This window comes from Mustela nigripes, chromosome 3, assembly GCF_022355385.1.
Source record: "Mustela nigripes isolate SB6536 chromosome 3, MUSNIG.SB6536, whole genome shotgun sequence".
NCBI classification, from domain to species: Eukaryota; Metazoa; Chordata; class Mammalia; order Carnivora; family Mustelidae; genus Mustela; species Mustela nigripes.
In genome coordinates this window covers 137,994,166-138,013,833 of record NC_081559.1, presented here as the reverse complement: position 1 = coordinate 138,013,833, position 19,668 = coordinate 137,994,166, and the positions used below count along the sequence as shown (strand labels likewise).

General features: G+C 42.6%; 1 protein-coding gene across 1 annotated transcript in view; it reads right to left on the bottom strand.

The window, feature by feature from the left end:
* Positions 1 to 18,968, bottom strand: part of RDH10 (retinol dehydrogenase 10) — a 27,074-nt gene extending 8,106 nt beyond the window's left edge. The window contains exons 1-2 of the mRNA XM_059394716.1: positions 18,597 to 18,968; positions 16,731 to 16,966 (exon numbers count right to left, since the gene is read on the bottom strand). Coding sequence (XP_059250699.1) covers positions 16,731 to 16,966; positions 18,597 to 18,885 — 525 coding nt within the window. The 5' untranslated portion in view covers positions 18,886 to 18,968. The remainder of the gene's footprint in view (positions 1 to 16,730; positions 16,967 to 18,596) is intronic.
* Between the last annotated feature and the right edge of the window lie 700 nt (positions 18,969 to 19,668).

Here is a 19,668-nt window from a genome sequence, read left to right as displayed (position 1 = left end):
TGATCCCAGCGTCCTGGGATCGAGTCCCGAGTCGGGCTCCTTGCTCGGCAGGGAGCCTGCTTCTCCCTCTGCCTCTGTCTGCCTGTGCTCACTCGCTCGCTCTCCCTCTATGCCTGACAAATAAATAAATAAAATCTTTAAAAAAAAAAAAAAAGAATCTAAATATGGCTAAGTGACCAAAATCTTCCCCAACTGTGGGTTGTAAACATTTTTCAGCGAAATATGCTTCACTTTGAGTAACTAGTAGACTGTGACACAGGTTTGCTTTAATATAAAGCTTTCTGCAGAGAGGAAGAATTAAAAAAAAAAAAGGTGGCAGGTCAGTGTCTAGTTTAAAATATGTGATTTCTGTGCATAATCAGGGACAAACACAGCCTGCTGTACAAATTAAATCCAATGTCTCCTTGCATTTTCTCCATCCTAAGACAAAGGCCTATTTTCTTCATTTAGGAAGCATACCGATCATAGGTCTAATACTACAATCACAACAACTGCTATCAATGTTGAGCACAACCAACAAGGTTCAGGAAATTGGGAGGTGAAAAAAGCTATCCAAGGCCAGGGTCAGGCAGGGAACCCAGACTCGTCTTCCAAGGCTGGGCTCAAACACTCAGCTCCCATGTGCCAGGCAAAGGCAAGCCTGGGATAAGAGCATTCACATCAGGACCATTGGTTTTTTTGTTTGTTTGTTTGTTTTTTTAAACTTGGGGTTTCAGGGCTCATGCTGGAGCCTGATCCATGTGACTGAGCACGAAGGCTGTTAATCATTTTCCTTTGCTGCCCGAATGGAGGCAAGCAATTACTGTTCGTGCCTTATTTCCACAGCCCAAGTCCTGCCCAATGTCTGTGGCACATTACCAAATAAACTTTGATCAACACTAATTCTATCCCTTACTTTACAGGGAAAATGCTGTAAATGAGTGGCTAGAAAGCATCATATTTTCAGGAATCTTCCCAAGTAACCTGACTAGTTTTCTTTTCTAATTACTCTTGCCCTCAACAGTCTGGTAGATGACATCTGAGATACAGCATATTCTGTCCCTGACACAGTTTGACAGCACAAAGAAATCTGGCACTTTGCAATGAATTATTAATGCGCACAAATATTGTAACATGTGCGAGATGGGGACCAGTGAAAGGTGAAGTGTTAGTTGCCATGACACCAGTCAGTTCAAGCTAAGGTTCATGATCTTTAACTTTGTCTCAAAGAGTCATTAAAGGAACATCAAGGGCAAATCTGAGAGTACACCCAAATGGCTTAAGTATAAATCCTCGCGTGTGCCGCCATTAGTGAATCTGAAAGAGGAAACTCAAGATCGCTGACTGAACACCTGGACTGCTGTGTCATCCCCACTATAAGGAAGGATTACTTGGATCATAAGTGACCACTTAGTACAAGGATGTCTAAAGTATGGAGTTTGGTGGCTGGCAAGGTTAGTTAGATGCTTAACCTGAGCCAGAGAAGTACTCCATCGCTATGTCTTTTTGTTCAAATGTCTGTGAAACAGAGGAAGCCTTGTAGTTCTTCTTCAGGAAGAGACGGCTGACTCTTGATCTCAGAGTCAGCAACCCATATGCACTAACTGGTATGGCCAGTGGGAGAATTTGAAGTTGGAATGGACCTAGGGATCATTTTATCTGGAAAAAGAGAACATCTCAATAATGAACTCTGGCTAAAAAGTGTGGAGATGGACCTTTGCACACCCACGAGTAATTTTATCACAAGACTCCAATACCATAATCGGCCACCAGCTGACAGGGTTGCTATGTGACTAAATAGAAAAAAAGAAGGAGTGGGGGAAGGACATTGTCAAGGACCCTGATGTTCTTATGAAACATACTTAAGTCTAATGTCACTATAGCTCCTCAGGGTTCCTCTTCAAAGCCCTGGGCACTTTGAAAGATAACTGTAAAGGTCATATTTATAATATAAACAAGAATTTCTGAAACAGAAGTGTGACTGGACATAGACATGACATGTTCTATCTCGAGAAATCTTTGAATGTTAGGTTTACGCCAAATTAACTTCCAACAGTTGTAAACCCCCAGATCATTCTCTGTGCTCTTAATGACACACTGGGATGCAGGGCCTGCAGCTGCACTGTCAGGGCTAATTAGCCGAAAGTTAAACAAAAGAGAATGTGAAGAAATGTGGTATCCGGCAAAGTCTGGCTTTTGAAATGTTCAAGACTGATGACACTTTAAAGGTGTAGCTAAAACACCCTGAATGTGTTCTCTGTATTTGTAAGCGATTCCACGTTAATGGACACACGAAAAAGCCATGTTAATTTCTTGAAGAAAAAGGCCACATACTGTATTGTTGTGTGTTTGCATAACTGTCTTCTGGTCAATTCCAGAAAAGCCATCTTTTAAAAAGAATCCTTTAAAAATGTTTCTCTCTCATTTGAACACCCAAGAAACAGGTGATTTTGGTTTCTAAGGAGGGCCAGAAATCACATTATGATGGGAAAAGGATTAACACCATCAGCACATACATAATTGTTTTCTGATGTATAAGGATTTTCAGAATCTCCAAATAACAGTAGTATATAAACAATTTGAGGGAAAAAACCCCAAACCGAAAACAACAATTAAGACTCCACTGAACAAAGAACATATAACTGGACATCCTCTTAGCACCTCTCCAGGTGGTCCAACAATTCTAGTTGGTGTTTTGCTCCTTCTGCCTCCGTTGCTACCAGAGTAACTTATCTTTATAGAATCACAAAGGAACATACTGCTTATTTACAAGGCTAAAATGACATCTGGTGGCACTCTTCTCTGAACACTAAGTCACTGCTCCTGGAAAACTGGGATTTAATTTAGTACAAACTGTCGAAGGAGCTGTGCAAATACAGAGAACGGTGTCAAAAAGGTGAGGAGGAGAAATCGCTAGCATGTTTAAAGATGGTAAAATGGTGACATACCCCCACAAGCTATCCCGGGAAAGGAACGTATGGCTAAATAAATACTCCTAATTCTGTAGATCTAAAGGTTATCTGCTTAGTAAACACACTGACTGTCAAATTTAAGAAATTTCACTTTGATGCCAGAACGTGATAGTTAAAATTTTTCACTATAAAATTATCTTTAATTAGGAATTAAAAACTAAATCTATACATGCTAACAAGATACTGACTTGAAGTATTTTAGTTGGGTTTGACAGCACAAATTCGGAAATTCATGGAACTGAATGACAGCTTTTTCCCCTTTTCTCCTAGTTGGGTGTGTTTGTAGAGACGGAAAATTCTCCCAACAAATCATGCAACAGAGCCCCCAAGACAGTAAAGCCTGGAACTGCTCCCTCAGACTTCACAAAATGTTCATCAAAGTCTCTTAGCAGCTTGACACACACCACTCTGTCTTTAGTCACCTAGAAGAAACTAAAGAGTGTGTCCTAGCTCCCGAGTTCTTACCAATGTGACATCTACCATGCTTCTATTATTTTGAGGCTACAGGGATTAGTTTAACATTTGAAGGCATCAGCAGTTAATGCTTAACACACATGCACTAGTACACTCCTCCAGTTGCCCCGCAACCAAGAAGCTAATAAAAGAGTGAGGCTTTTCAAATGAACACCTAGATGATGACACCATTAGTTATTCAGCAAAAATAAATGCTTTATTAACTTGCCTTCTCACTGCTAAAGCACAGGATGAGTCTAGCCCAAGGCAGCCACTCAGACACCAACATTCCCTTGCGTTTTAGAGTTTGCTATGCAGAAATACTGGAAAGGAGGTGACTTAAAACTCAATCTGTCTGGAAAGGACACTGGTTTTTGGAGTCCAAAAACCACATGGTCCCAGCTGCCAATCAACTGTCCATCCTTGTTACTTGACCTCTTTGAGTCCTGATTTTTAACTCATCTGTGAGACAAAAAGAGGAGGTTCTCCATTTGTTCAAAAATGTTACGACGACTTATGTCCAATAATTCTTTCTTAGATTCCTACCATGCATTGGAAATACAAGTTGTAACACTGTGGTGTACCTTGCATAAGACTCTCATAAATGACTCAGCAAGGTGTCAGTTCCATTAGTACAGAGGCCAGCAGCTGGTGAGCAGTAAAAATCTGTTCATTAAACATTTATATGATGTCATGACTGTGCCTCTTAAAATAATGTAACTTGAATTTATGCCTCTTACATATTAATGAAATTACATATTCTCTGCAAAATAATCGTTTTTCTGTGTTTTATTTGAGTTCACAGAAGCTCAGAATGTTGAAGGAAACTGAATGCTGAACACAGCTTTTGAAGTGCTATTTTCCTGGACCCTCCCCCTGGCTGAGTCCTAGATGATCAAAGTAGTGTTCCATGATCTCCTTCAAGCTCAGGGTCCTTTCCCTATTTAATAATGCTTTATAGAATAATGAAATAACCCATAAAATTGCAGCCAAATAGTCTGCTAAACAACACTTTGTCATTAATCCCTTTGCTTTGCCCCAGACTCAAATCACATCTCAGAAACTGTAATAAAGACAGATCTTCCAAAGGGCAGAGGCTTCGGTTCTGCTCCAGTGACTAGTAACCGCTTCCGTGAGGCATAAACACTGCACACAGGCTCGGCCACTGCTCAGGCTATCCGAAGGGGCAGGACTCCTTTGTCTCTCCTGCCCCCATTCCAACAGCTTTACCCAACAATGTCCTCAGGATCACCTTCCAACATCCTTTGTATTTCATATGTCTAAATAGAGTAACTTCTCCCTCGCTTCCTCGTTTGCTTACTGCGGAGTCTTTAAAAAACTAAAATCTTTACCTAAATGAAATATAAAGATAAAGATATAATCAAGAGGTTACTCCTGAAAACTTATTTTATTCTTAAGCTTGCATGGTAGCAACACAGAATTTACTCATTATATAGGAGTCTAAGGGGTACCTATATTGTATCAGGCACTGTTAAAGAGAAAGCTTTGTGAACCTCTGAAAGAAATGCACGGTAGCAAATCAAGTTCCATACAGTCCAGTGATGATTTTTTCTAAGCTTTAGTTCTTGTTTTGTAAGAACTTTTCTAAGTTCTTGTAATGTAATGATTATTTTTCTAGGTTTGGAAAGCATCCTGGGCTTTTTAAAAAAACTTCACAACTTAAATTTGGGCTCAAAAGCCCATCAGCTTTAGGTTATATGTTCATGCCTTTGAACTACCACTCCACAACGAAATTAAGAAATATCTTAAAAGGGTAATAATTGCTGATTCGGAGAAGAAGACTAAAGTGGATTAAAAGACAGCAGTAATCACTTGTCAATCACAATTCTGGCTAACCCACCTAAAACATTATTAAATTGTGAAAACTATAAAGGAAGACTTCCCCTTAGGTATCACAAGTGGATGAGACACCATGCTCTCCGTCAGTCAACACTGGAAGCCAATGATACCCCAGGGCCAGGAGTGGAGGAAGGGGTATACACAATAGGCAAGGTGGTAACTCACTTCCTGGGTGGGAAGAATGTATCTCTTCCCTGAAAGGTCTTGACTTTCTTTCATGATGCTTATGGCTTTGGAAACTCCATTCCGGGCACAGTCACCAAGGGGAATGGTGAGCAAGCTAGCACCTGTACCCTTCCTTTTTTGACACTGGACCGGAATCCAAACAAAATAAATAAATAAATAAACATAGACTAGGATTGGAACAGAGTGTGTGGTCTGGCATTTTTCTTGTCTACGAGATTCCTAAAGGGCTGATTAGCTCAGGAAAGAAAAACAAGAAGGCCGCAGGAAGGAGAATACTGAGAAAGTGGAAAGGAAAATGCACATTCAAGACCAGTTCCTCTTCAAAATGTGATGTGCCAGAGAACCACCTGGGATCTGGAATCAAATACAGATTTTGATCCAGTAGGTCTGGGAGGGGGCCTGAGAGTCCGCTTCCCTAACGTGTAGCCTGCCAGGTGCTGCTGCTGTCACCACTGCCCTGAAATGCAGGCTGAGTACAAGGTTCTAGGGTGACCTGGGGAATCCACTTTAAACCTCAAGTGGCTTCAGATCAATTTCTCCTAGAAGCTCAGCAAAACTGCAAGATTTCACTACCCTTTAGCCTACCGGTGTTCTCTGAACCAGGATATCAGAGGCTGGGAAGCCCCACTCTTCACTCCCCACACCGTTTCGCCAACAATGTTTTTAAGATAAGGTTGGTTCAAACCAAACAAGCTTGCCCAGAGCCTTCTACAGACAACTATGAGAGCATTTACAGACGGCTTCTCTGTGTATTTGCCGTGGATCCATTTTCAGCACCAGCAAGGCCCTCTGCTGTCATTTGAATGCTTGTGTCGCCACAATTCATGTTGAAATCTAATGCTCATTGTGATGGTGTTAGAAGGGGGGGCCTTTGGGAGCCCTCAGGAATGGGATCAGCGCTCTTTGCCCCAGAGAGATCCCTCACCCCTTCTGCCGTGTGAGGTTTCAACAGACAGCTGTCTACCAACCAAGTAGGTCCTCCCTAGAGACCGAATCTGCTTGGCACCCTCATCTTCTGGAACTTCCAACCTCCAGAATAGTGAGACATAAATTTCTCTTGTCAGTAACGCACCCAGTGTCTGGCATTCTGTTCCAACAGTGTAAAGGGACTAAGTCACCCCCATAGCCATTAGAACAAGCTCACAAACACAGACAGAGAAGGCGTCAAAGTCCTCTCCCCACATCCACAGAGGTTTTGAAGGCTCGGCTTTCAAGACAAGGTCTTTCAGCCTTTACCTGTTTCGTTTTTCTCATTTAACTTTCTGAAAATTTCATGCTTTGGTAAGCCTGTGAGGAAATCACACCTAGGAAAAAAATTAGCCCTTTACAAATCAGATGCTTGGGTTGTAAGTCTGGATGCCATCAACTGGGCAAAACTGCCTCATTTTGAAAATCCGTGATTAGCATTTCTAAAATGCAAAGCTTATGGAGTTTTCTGGAATTCTAATCCCTTAAGATTATTATGTAACAGAATAAAGCTTTTACATTTTCTAGGAGATAAGCTTTAAAAAAAATCACAACAAAAACCAAAAAACTAAAACCATCCTGTTACTGACATTTTGGCACCAAGTGTTAATAGAAATTTGCGCAGCCAAATCTTGTTGAAGTACTGTGTTTATTCACTACTTTTTGTGTCCAGCTTCTCAGTGCTGACATGTGAATTAGGAAAAGCAAGGAAGCTAAGTGACCAAGAATATCCTACAGTCATCTCAATGAAGTAACCATCTCAGATGTGAACCATGGAAAATTACAGAAATAGCACAGAAAAACACTTGAACTGGCCTTTAGTAATAAAATTCTAGTGTAGTATTGGTTCTTTGGTCTAGAATTTCACATTCTTATATAATTTATAGAGCAAACTTTCTGAAGCTAGGGTCCATTAGTCATTGTTAAATGAACTATGCTAGTTAAAAAAAAAAAAAAAAAAAATCAACATTTGAAGGTAGATTCTTTCATTATACCAAAGGGCAAAAGCATAAGTGACTCACAGGAAAATCTACTAGCTTTGAACAAGTAGCTCGGGTGAGTATTTGTAGAGATTCTAAACTAAAGTCCTAGGATGAGGGACTGAATCCTAGCTTCTTCTTTCCCCAGGGGTGACCTTAGGCAATTCCTATAACCTCTCTCATTTGTTTCCTCATCCATAAAAATGGGGATAATGGCTCTACTTAATTCAGAGTTGCTTTGAGGCTCAAATGAGAGAAGAGTGTTTATGAAAGGGTCTGTAAAATTTAAGTGCTATATAAAAGTACTGGTAAATGCACTCCAGGCTCATTAAGCATATATTTATAGGCTCTTTTGGTTATAAGTGCTATCTATTTTTGGTTATGTTGTTTCTTCAAGTTCCTGCAATTCCTGGTTCTTCTTTTGTATGGCTCCCAGGCCTCCCTGCCCTCCAGGCAGCACCAGACCACGCTTCCGGCAGAAACCCACTACCTGACCACCAGAAGCGGCCTCAAAAACCATAGTGCTGAGCATCTGCTTCAGCTGCCCCGACCCCTTTCACCCAGAATCCTAGACGATGCTGGGAAACAAAAACGCTTTCCGTGACACCTCTTCTCTAATCCCTCCTTTAGTCCTCTTTCACTAGGAGTAGACAACAGTGATTTTAAAAAGATAAATTAATAACGCTTGGCAGAGAAAAGTCTGGCAGACATAATACTAAAAGCTGGTACAGAACTATTTTAAGATAATTTATTTGACCTGGTATTTCTTTTTTCCAAGAGACTGTAGAACTATCCCATTTTTAAAAATCCTTGAGAAATCAGTAGGGGGCAGTACGTTAAGTGCAATTTGCAGGTGGGAAAATTCAGGCTTTGAATTTTAAGTTTCACTTGTCCTCAAAATACCCATGTGCTTACATAAGTTACACCACAAATATTTTCCCAGTTACACTGATTTGGGAAGTGTTATTTTGAGCCCCATTGTTTAGAATAACACCAAGGAGCTGAACCTTGTTAATATTTAAAGATTCCAGTACCAAGCTATTTGAAAGAAAGGCAAGAAATTCACATTTTATGCAAGTAGCAAATGAGAAACACTACAGTTTCCCCAAACCAATAAACAAAAAAGCCTACAACCAAAAAAACAAAAACAAAAACAAAACAAAAACAAAACCACACAATGACAACAAAAAACAACCTTTAAAACATTAACACAGTTACCATCTTTCACACATAACTTTTTTTGATCCTTGAAAGTTTCACAGACCAAGTAATGTTTTGTTTCCGAATGTGAACTCATTGTAAGTGGCTTGTCAGTTGGGCTAATTTGACAGCACTCAAGGTTGCGGCAGTAATTGCCCTCACTTGTTAAATATTCTAGCAGCATTTGCTGCAGTGTTGAAAGTTTTATGATCATTATGAGGGGATATTCAATTTTTCCCCGTGGTTCACTTAATTTTAGTTTCAGAGCATTTAGGAAAATGGTCCCTGACAGGTGTGAACTTGAGTTTTTAAGAGAATTGACAAATAAAGTAAAAAGAAAAAGGAATTCAAGAAAGGGCCATGCTGGGTAAGATCAAGTAAACGGTGTTAGCATTCCTCGTGTTTAAAGGCATACCCTCCAGTGCTGGGATGGTGTAAGCCTGCAAACCCAGGCGGACGGGGACTGACTGGCTGGCCAAATGTGTCAGGGTAATCATGATTAAATCCCAAGGCCATGCTCTGACAACCTTTACTCTGCTCAGCGGTATCTTAACAGTGTTAGGTCACAACACAGGGAACTTCGCTAAGGCTGCCCTACCACACGATTGGCTGTATGCTCTACCTGTCCACTTGGTATTTTCAAAGAAAGAATTACAAGATTCCATCCTCTGGGTTAATTTCCCATTATGCTTACAAAAGAGGTCGCAGCCTAAAAGGAACTTCTTAGGTCAGTTAACAGAAACTATAAAAAAGGGTTAGTTCTGTGAATAGCTAACTCCTAAGATTAAAAACTTCTAAGATTAAAAAAAAAAAAAAATCACTAATTAAACCGAGAGAGATTAACACACTTTAATCTGATCCCCAGAGTTCCAGGCTCAAAACATTGGATTTAACTCATTCAGTTGATACAGGGAGTAGTTCCCTGTTTTTTAAGGACTATCAGAGTTTGTCATACTCCAAAGATTAGCTACAAAAGGCCCTTTATCTTAGGAAAATTACTGCTTATGAGTGCAGAAGGAAATAAGATACAAATCCACCCTGTCGGGACACCCCCTAGTGGAAATTCAGCATAGTACAATTTGGGGTTCCAAAAACATCCTGGGTATTTGGGACTTAACAGTGTGGCTCAAAAGGGCTTTTTTCAGCCTGTTGGCTATAACTGCACAGAGTCACGAGCCTTATTATTCATTGGGCATTCTAAAACAAGCAAATAAACATGTCATCTACACATCTGTCCATATAGGCCGGTATCTGGATTAAATGGAGGCAAACTGGCTACTTATCATAATTGAATGAGGCTTAATTTTAGTTTCTGAAAGAAACAGAACAGAAAGCTTAGATGAGACTGTTATTAATATTCCTTAACTAAAGGAGCTTAATAAAAGGGGGGGTGTTCCTACATTTTTTTTTAATTTAAATTTTAGCTAGTCAACATACAAGGGGTTTCCTACTTCAAAAAATTATTCTAAGTCCCAAATGAGATTATTAAACTTCAAGTTAACTAAAGTCAATTCACTAGAATTTGCCAAAGATCTTAAAAATCCGAAAATGGCTAGGGTGAAAACAAACCTAAGGGCAGAGAATGAGAGCAGTTACGTGTTTGGCCATGGGCTTGTAGCTCTTCTCTAGGCCCTGTGACCCAATCCTGCAATAAATGGCTGAGGGCCCCACCCAGGGAACATTCCTCCATTCAGCCTTTCCGAAAAAGCTAATCAGTGTTAGCCCAGGTTAAATAATGCCTTCTACTTTGACGTGTCCTATAGATTAATTTCTACTACGTTATCTACAGATAATGGATGAAGTCCTAGATATAGAAATAACAAGGGAGAAAAGACCAAACATCAAATTTGCTTCAAGAAATAGAGATAAATAGCACATAAGCAAGCAAGAGTGGGCCATTCCTTGAACCAGGACTTAAACTACTCTACAAGGACCGCCTCTTTAATCTGTGAAGATACTATTAAGTCAACATGAAAGTATTTTGAATATTTTTTTCCTTCCCAGAAGGAGTAATACATTTTGTTTAAACTATTCATCTGCTTTTGTCTCCCAGTAAGACAGGTCTCAGATGGCGGAACAGCTGAGTGCACAGGGCTCCCTCAGGGGCACAGGGTGTCTAGCCCAGCAGGAGTTTAGGGCTGACCAGGAGACATAATAGGCGATGAATTTGGAAGGCAGGTGGAAATCAGCTTTAGAAGATCTAAGCTGCCATGTTAATGAGCCTGGACTTCATGCTGTGAACAATACAGTCACCCAAAGGTTTGGAGTAGGTTCTTGTCAGCATAGTCCTTAAGCACACACATAGCAAATTCGAGTCTGCTTAGATAATCATAGGTTGAAGAGCAAAATCTGGGAACAGGGAAAGAAGTTCAGACACTCTTTCCAAAGTCCAGACAAGAGGCAACGGAAGCACAGGGGAGGACACAGGACTGGGAAGGAGGAGATCAAAGCACATGGCAGCAACAGAAGAGTCAGGACCCATGAATGTGGGCAGGATGGAAAATTAAAGATACTGCTGATGTTCCCAAACCTGGCCCTGGCCAGACCAGGGGACTAAAGAAGAGGCAAAAGGAGTTAGTTCAGTTTTGAGACTTATTGATTTTAGGAATGAGGGGAACAGCCAAAACAGCTGTGTGAACTTGGGAACTGTCTCAGAAATTAGATGAAGCTACTGAAATAAACAGATTACTCCGCTAGAGTTACAAAGTGAGAAGAGGTTTGAGTATGTAATACTAGTCATTACATCTCAGAAGTAGGGGGGCCAGGAGGCCTTGGGAAGACAGAAGAGAAGCAGGAGAAAGTGGGCTTATCGTGGAAACTAAAAACTGGAATTTAAGAGATGGTTAATAGGATCACATTCTGTAGAAAGATCAAGCTGCACACTGGCAACGAGGGGGGGCACTGCCGTTTCTTCATATGATCTTGGTCACTTAGCAAGTGAAAACCATGTAGTGGTTTTCTAAACCACTGACGTATCTGGACACAGATTCGAACACACATCAAAGATGCTGCAAGGATTTTTATAGGATGGTTCCCTGCTCATACCAGTTATGTAAAGTGACATTTGAACACACCACAGATGTTGATTTCTAGCAGCAATAGAAGCAATTTGGGCCTACCACATAACATACCAAATATAGAAACTCGAGGCTTAAGGGGCACGTGATCTTATTTTGTATTAGGAAGCAAGGCTATGAAATGTTAGGGATAGGAATATGTTAGGGATACAGTCCCAAGTATCCAAGTGATTGCTACCTGAGAGATGTTTTTAAATGGGACCACAAGAATTAATAAGATAAAGTATGCTTACCCCATGTCAATTTACAGTTCAGTTGAAATAAAAAGTCTTTCTGAAGCTCAAACATTTGATTTTTAAGCTTATGATATTTATTTAGCAACAGAAGCCAGTTCTAGTACAGACTTAAAAACTGGCCATGAACTCCAACTTCTTAGTAGCTACCTTAAGATAGGAAAATACTACTTTATAAAATATATTGTATAACAATTCTTAAAATTATGGTTTGAAGGAAGAAGAACTGGCCAAAGAGTTTTATATGAATACTTTAGAAATGATTTTTTAAAAATTCTAAATCTAAGAGACCTCGAACAAAAAACTAGGTTTCTCTAACCAGAGAACAATACAGCACTTGAGATTAAAAACCAGTAAATCAAATAGAAACTTAAACATGAATGATTAGGGACCATTCATGAGATATTAGGTACTACCATAGCACTAATGTCTTTAAGTGCTACATTACTCAGATCTAGCTGGTGGGCTTTTACTTTTCCTGGATGGATTTTAACTAAATAGACTTTAGACATTTGGATATAGATAAATGCCTAATTCAGTAATTAGTATTTTAAAACTGTGAAACCTTTTAAGTTAAGTGGTCTATTAATTAACTACCAATTATCTTGTCTGACTACCATATCAATAGAAGTAAATTACCGACTTGCTATTTGACAGATTTAGCCCTTTACCATGCAAAATTTCTTCAGAACATAAAAGGCCTGAGTTAAATGCTTTTGCTTCCCCCTTTTGGTTAATCAGAGATCAATTTGCTGCTCACGTATAAAGGCCAAGTGCAGCTCTTGGGCCAAAAATGATCTACAGATAAACTCTGTCTTGTAAAAATGGCAGGCTAAGATTCTACTCCTCTTAAAAAATAACAAGTGAAGCAATATTCATGTTCTGAAGAAAATACAGGCTTGCAATTCCTGTATGGAGGCCGACTTGCCGTGTTTCACAGGAGATGAGCAAGGTATTTTCCAGCTTTCGTATCCCATGGAGCCACAGAAAGGGCCTAAGTGAATTGTTGCTAGGATTATGGCAACATTAAGTGCATTGTGTTGCACATGTTCTCCTTGGTCTTGCACTGACCCTGATGAAAATATTGCACAACAGATTATACTGACTGGAGTCTACCCCAAACCTATCACTTCTTGACGGGCGACCAAGAGAAGGTTCCTAGGAGAACTGCTGGTGATAGAAGAATCCTGGAAGTGGGAGCATCACAGCAGACCAGAGGGCTGGGTAGGATAATGCCGAGCACAGCAAAAACTCTCAATGTGCAGGGAAATAAACCGTATGAGGTTCAGAACCAAGAAGGGAATTACAGGTAGGAATGGTTGCCACATATTCAATTTGAGCTTGTTTCCAACTGGGTTATCAACACCGGCCTTCTCAAGTTGCTAGCCTGGCACCCACGAGCAGATTTAATATACTGTAGTAAATGTGAGCACCCGGGTGGGGCAGGGAGAGTGGAAAAGTTATGTAGCAAAACAAAAGGAGATACAAACCATTATGAATGTGAGCCAGCCCCATTTTGAGGTCTCCTCAATCTTGCACAGCATTAGTCAGTCCACCATAAGGCTTACCTTTCGAAATTTCAGCAGACTGGCCCCCGTGAGCATCCCGAGTAGGTGATCTTCTGAATTTTTAAACAGAAGTCTAGCCTATTGAATACTCATTTACTGCATGTTCATTGACTTGTAGGAGTGGAGTCCTATTCTGAGCAGAGGAAAACAAACAGGAAGGACAGAACAAACTGCCCTCAGACAGTTTGCCATCTATTTTGGAATTTCAGGGCACGATGCATAAATAAATAAATAAATAAACCAAAGAGCACATACTATGCCACAAAGGGTGAGAATGAACAGATGCTGCAAGACATTAATGGCAAGAAGAGAGAAAGCTTTAGACAAGCCATTTAACTGCAGCTTCATCAGAAAACACGGGATGGACTCGATGATCTCTAAGGATCCTTGCAGCTCTAATATTAGAAAATGCCAGGAAAAGGGCTGGAATGGGGAGGGAAGATTGTATTAAGAACTTGTGCTAGGCCTTAAAATGTACCGGAATGGAGGAAGAAGGTCTTGAAGGCAGAGGCAGTAGTAGAAGCGATTTTAAGTAGGGGGCCCACAGCTTTTCAGTGGAAGTCCACACGGTTTTCTATCTCATTGCATAGGACTTTAACGCTGGGTCAGGATCAACACACCATTCAGTATTTTATGAAAATAGACAGCAACTGCTACTTACAAGTCTGGCTCAAGACTAATCGTTCAAATGACCAAACGACTCTCTGCTCAGCTGATCTACTTTTAAAATAAAATGTATGGGGCAACTTCTTCTCCCCACCCAGATACAGTAAAAAGACACACTGGTTATTTTCTTTGGAAGGAAAACAGCACATGCTAATATATCTTCAGACAGTTGTCAGACATTTTTGCCTAAGAGGACTACTGGAAGGGAAGCTGAATTCAGGTAGCTCTTACATCATCTAATACCCCCCACCTCCCACCCCACCCCCTGCCAAATCACTGTAAAAATTATAGTAAGCCTTCTTCTAAATTTTAGTTGCTAGATCTCAATTTCTTAAAGGGTTTATAAGGCTCGGCAAGAAGTCAGAAATTCCAACTCTAAAATGAATTTTCTGACTCAATATTGAAAATAAATTCTTAAGTTTAGATGCTTAGGGGAAAAACAGCTGGAGAATTCAGGAGCCTCCCATATTTTAATATGAAGTGACGTCATTACCGTCAAGGCTTCCAAGAACTCCCTAAATTCTGTACTTAAGCAACATCTCAAAGCAAAGTAAGGACTCTGGGAAGGTGTTCCTCCTTAGTATATGGGTTCAATTCCACAATCCTTCTTCTATTGGAGATTTGATTCAATTTTCTCCTTAGGTTAGAAAGTAGTCTAATGTTAAGGCACAGTTTATCAATTGATGTGCATTTTCAAGGCCAAAGCTATGGATTTTCTGTGTTTAACACACTCTCAATTAGCTCTCATTTTACAGAATGTCTAGCGAAGAGAGGCTGCTTTCCTCTTGAGGTATTTAACTGCAGATTTAAAAGTGTGGTTATGTTTGAAATTTTATTATCTGGCAAAATAATCATACAGAGAAAGCAAGCAAGATGACTAAACTTTAGAGCACAGTATAGGTAAAAGTTTACAGTTCAGAAACCCAGGATCATCTCAATCAAAGGTTATTGGAAAAGAACAGTCCAGGAATTGGCGGTTCACAACTAGCCAGCCTACCAATGGCTGTGTATCTATTTAAAGATGACAAGTTGACCGAGAGCAACTGGAGTTTCTTAGGCCGCTTCATCTTTACCATTCTACTCTGAAAACTACATCTGCAAGTGACATATGTCTTATTTCAAATGGTGGTTGTTTTACTCAGAATTATAAAAACGTAAGATTCTTGATAAACCATAATGCCAAGTTTATTCATTTCTACCGGTCTTTACTCACCTGATCCACTCCCTTGCCACTTGCCACTTGTTCTTATGCACCCCATGGCAGCAAGGACTTTTATTCAGTTCCCCACCCCCAATGCACACAACACACACACACACACATACACTCTTTCTCTCACACCTATGCACACGCCCATGTGCACAAGCACACTTAAATCCCGCCAAACTGCATTTGGTAATCTCCTTACTCATTTAAAGCATTCATATGAGTTAGCTCACACCATGTGTGTGTTCATTTCTAGAGGTTTGAAAATGAATTAAATAAAGATCATGTTTTAAAATAAAACATTAAAGTAAGCTTCTTTCAGGATCCGAGAAATGGTCTGATGTTCAAGGAACAACATTTGAATAAGTACTTCTGAAGCCAGATTAAGTTTGTAGGCAGTTGCTAAAAAATTAAGGAGGTTTAATGTGACCTATTTAGAAGAAACAGTTCTTTGTGGTGTTCCATTAGAAGGCTAATCCGCCTATAGAAAATACAAAACGAAATTTCCTATCTCCTTACCCTTTCTTTATTGGCTCTTACATGTCTACAAAAGTAAACGGGCATTACTGTGGGGGGAAAAAGAGAATAAAGAAGGTCCACAGTGCAGAGTTATAGGGGAGAGCTTCACACCTTCCATTACTGAAGTTTAGGTAAAAAAACGGGAATTTGTTAGGTCCCCAGAGCAAGAAGGCCCTCCTTCCCCCTCATCCTTAGATGCTATAGGAGCTCCAATGGCTAGAAGCTGATATGGTTTAAGTCCCTTGTTCCCTCTCACAGTCCTCCTGTCCCTCATATAGGGACTCTGTGGTCCTCGCAGGGTGACCTCTGTTCTCCTAAGAGAGGCATCCTGTAAGCTGAGAAAGTTCTGACATGTACTTTATCAGGACAAGGCCACAGACCCTGTGGATGGTCAATGGATGTTAAGTGACTGCTAGGGTGGCCTGACCACTCCCAGTGGACCACAAATGCTGATCTCAGAATCTCTGGCACTTTCTAAAATGCGGCTGAGCAGTAATTTGGAAGCCTAAACTCTGACTTCAGGAATTCATAAGAACAACCAATGTTTTACAAACTCAACAGAAAGTAAAATAAACAAACCCAGGGTTTTATGCTCCCTCTTGTTATTTTTATGGCAATCTTTCAAAACTAGTTCAAAATGTTCAGTCCTTCACCCTCTTCAGAAAGACTGCATGGGATAGGGTAGAAAATAATTATTTGATAGTAACTGGCAATGCAGTGTAATTCACCACGGGGAGATAACGAATTAGAAAGCAGCTTTGCAGTGAAACAGTACAGGTGTCTTTCAGGCTGGTACTGAAGTCTGCTCCTTCCCAACCTTCTCATTGAGGAGGGCCTAGTAGTAAAAACAAGGATGTTTATATTTACCCAGAAGTGTGCGTGGCAATTGACCATCATGGTTCTCTCAATGAGCTCATCGGGACATTCCAGAAGGTGATGCCCAGAGACCACTCCAGCATTATTGACCAGGACTGAGACCTCGCCGACCTCCTTGCGGACCCTTTCTGCGGTCAGGTAGACATTTTCCCTCTTTCCCACATCACAGGTGTAAGTAAAAACCTGCAAGTTACAGTGGGGCAGAATTTCTTCCTCACCATTTCCAGCTGTCCTCAGAAGTCCAGATGAAGGGGGGAAAATGGAACAGAGAAGGGGGTGGGGGGTGCAAAATGTGAGTCACATGGCAATCAGTAGGACAAAGATCACACAAAACAAAAATACTACAGTGAGCTTCAAATTTCTAACACCCTGAGGCTTGCCAATGACTGAACTTACAGCTGCCTTCCTCCCCCAAAAGTCTTTGGGAATTACAGCAATTTACCGGATAGCTTTGCTTAGGGGAAAATCATGGAATTGTGACAAGCCCGATACAAGTCAGACCTCATGGGAACAGCTTCCTGGAGCTAAAGACACCTGGAAAAAACTGATCTCAGCCCAGAGAGTAACACCCCCCTCCTCCCAAACACAAACACAAACACTACACACTCCTCTTTTTTGAGGAACAGTGGCCAGAACCGGCTTTTACTCTTTTAGTACCGGCACACTCAAAATGGAAACTCTCCTTCAGGCTCAAAAATCAAAACTGCAGTTAACAGTCTGAAGTCATCCAAAGCCAAGAAATGAACCTAAAGTTTCTCATGAAAGAACGGAGGTCACTGGTTTGTTCTAACTGGAATAGCTGAGATCTCCCAAGAAGCACCTCACATAAATGAAACTTACAGGTAAATATGCAATTTTACCACATAAGATCTCAATTTAAAAACCAAAATTCTCTTTCCTGGTTTCTGAATACCTTTTCTCTTTTAGGTTTTAGCAGGGAGCACAATAATCTGTATTTGCTACCTCTCCATACCACTGTTGAAAATGTAACATTCTTGACCTTTGATTTTCTAACCTAAAAGGCAGGTGCCAATAGTTTTAGTGAAAAAAATGATCGATATGGGGGAGGGGTGGTGTCTCAAATTAATCTTCTCGGTATAGTTCAATGTTTTATCTGGAAATGAAAAATTTTATCAAAGAGTAAGAGCCATTACCAAATTTCCTAGACCAATATTTATGGTTGGTTATGGTCTCCACTTCGGCTTAAAAAAAAAAAAATCTCAGATTCAGGTTATTTAATAAATAAACCGTGAGGCAGATTTCCTGAGGTTATCAAAAACATGAAATACATTTACAATGAGGCTTAAATATTCCAAGCGCTTTGAAAGGTAGGCTATCTTTCAATGAGGCTGAGTATGTAACTAAAGCACTTACTTGTCCCTGGTGAAACAATGTTAATTATTTTCTTGTGGCTAAACTTATAGTGAAATCATCAATGCTGCCCCAGCCTCGGCGATTCAGACCACGGTAATAATATAGATACGTTCATCAGTCGAGTCTGAGAATAACTTCCCAGACACTTCATTGCCCCATCGCAAACCGGAGGGAGGCATTTCTTTAGAATTCAAACCTGTGCTAGCAAGTTCGCTCTGCCTTCGCTATCCTCAGAGGGTTTAGGAAGCCCGACATTCTTCCCCCAGGACCTCTGGGAAGACAAGGGTTCGGCACACCTTCCCCCCCCCTTCTAAGACAGAGGTGACCGTGTTCCTTTCTCACGGGGCAAATTCCACTCGTAGGAGACGAGGGGGTGCTTCTCTTCCTTGCAAGAGGGGCTCACCCAGACAGTGGGGTTTCGGGCCCTCCCGGAGACGCCTCGGGGGGTGGGGAGAGGCTTGATCCCCCGCAGGTCCGAGTTACCTTGCAGCGCCGCGGCGTCGGCCGCCTCCAGGTCGCGGTAGATGTGGCGCACCATGCCCGCCGTCTCCTCGTTGCTCTGGGTGTTGATGTCCCAGAGCACCAGCAGTGCCCGGCGCCGGGCGAACTCGAGCGCGAAGAGGCGGCCCAGGCCGCTGCCGGCGCCCGTGATGAGGCACACCTGGCCCGCCACGCTCTTCTCCTTGGGCCGCACCAGCCAGCGCGCCGCGGCCAGCACGAACGCCCAGAGCACTTTGAAAGTGACCACGAAGAACTCTATCACGATGTTCATCGCGACGCCCGGAACCGCGCACGAGTCCAGCGTCCGCGTCCGCGCCCACCCCGCGCAGGGCAGCCGGGCTCCCGGCCCCCGGGGTGTTTGTCAGAGCCGCCGAGAGCAGAAGGCTGCGCCCCGCGCCCTCCCTCGAGGTGCCCTCCGGGCTGGAGTGCGCGGCGCCGTTCCCTGCTTGCGCGGGGACACTCCCGCCCGGGCTCGGCGCGGTGGCCCCCGGGCTGTGCCCGCCGCGGCAGCCGCCCGGCTCGGCGCCTCCTGCCGGCGGTTGCCTGCCCGTCCCGCAGCGCCCGCCCGGCCGGCCGGTCGGTCCCGCTGCAGCGGCGGTGACAGCCGCGACTTAGGCGGCGCGCGCTGCCCTCATGGCCAAGCCGCCGCCGCCCGAGTGTCCCCGGAGCCGGCGCGGCGGCTCCCTCTCACCCCGGGGGAGGGGCGCGCAGCGGAGACCGCACGGGCCCGCCGGCCGCCGCGGGAGTTGTCAACTTGACCCAAGTTGCGAAAGGGTGGGAGAGTGGGGTGCGGGGCAGCGGGAGCGCCGCGAAGGGGAGACTTGCTCGGCGCAGTCGAGCGCTGCCCAGCGGCTTGCAGCTGCCCCCGCGGTCTCGGGTCCCCTGCCCTGCACTCCCCACGGCTGTCAATTGGGCACTGGGCTCCACAGCGCAGCGCCGCTTGCAAGTCGGAGCGCTCCCGGCCGCCTCTGAGCGGGCTCCACGCTCCGCGCTATATAACCCTCGACCGGGAAGAGCCGGCGGCGGCATCGGCCCTCCCTCCGCTCGGCCCTCC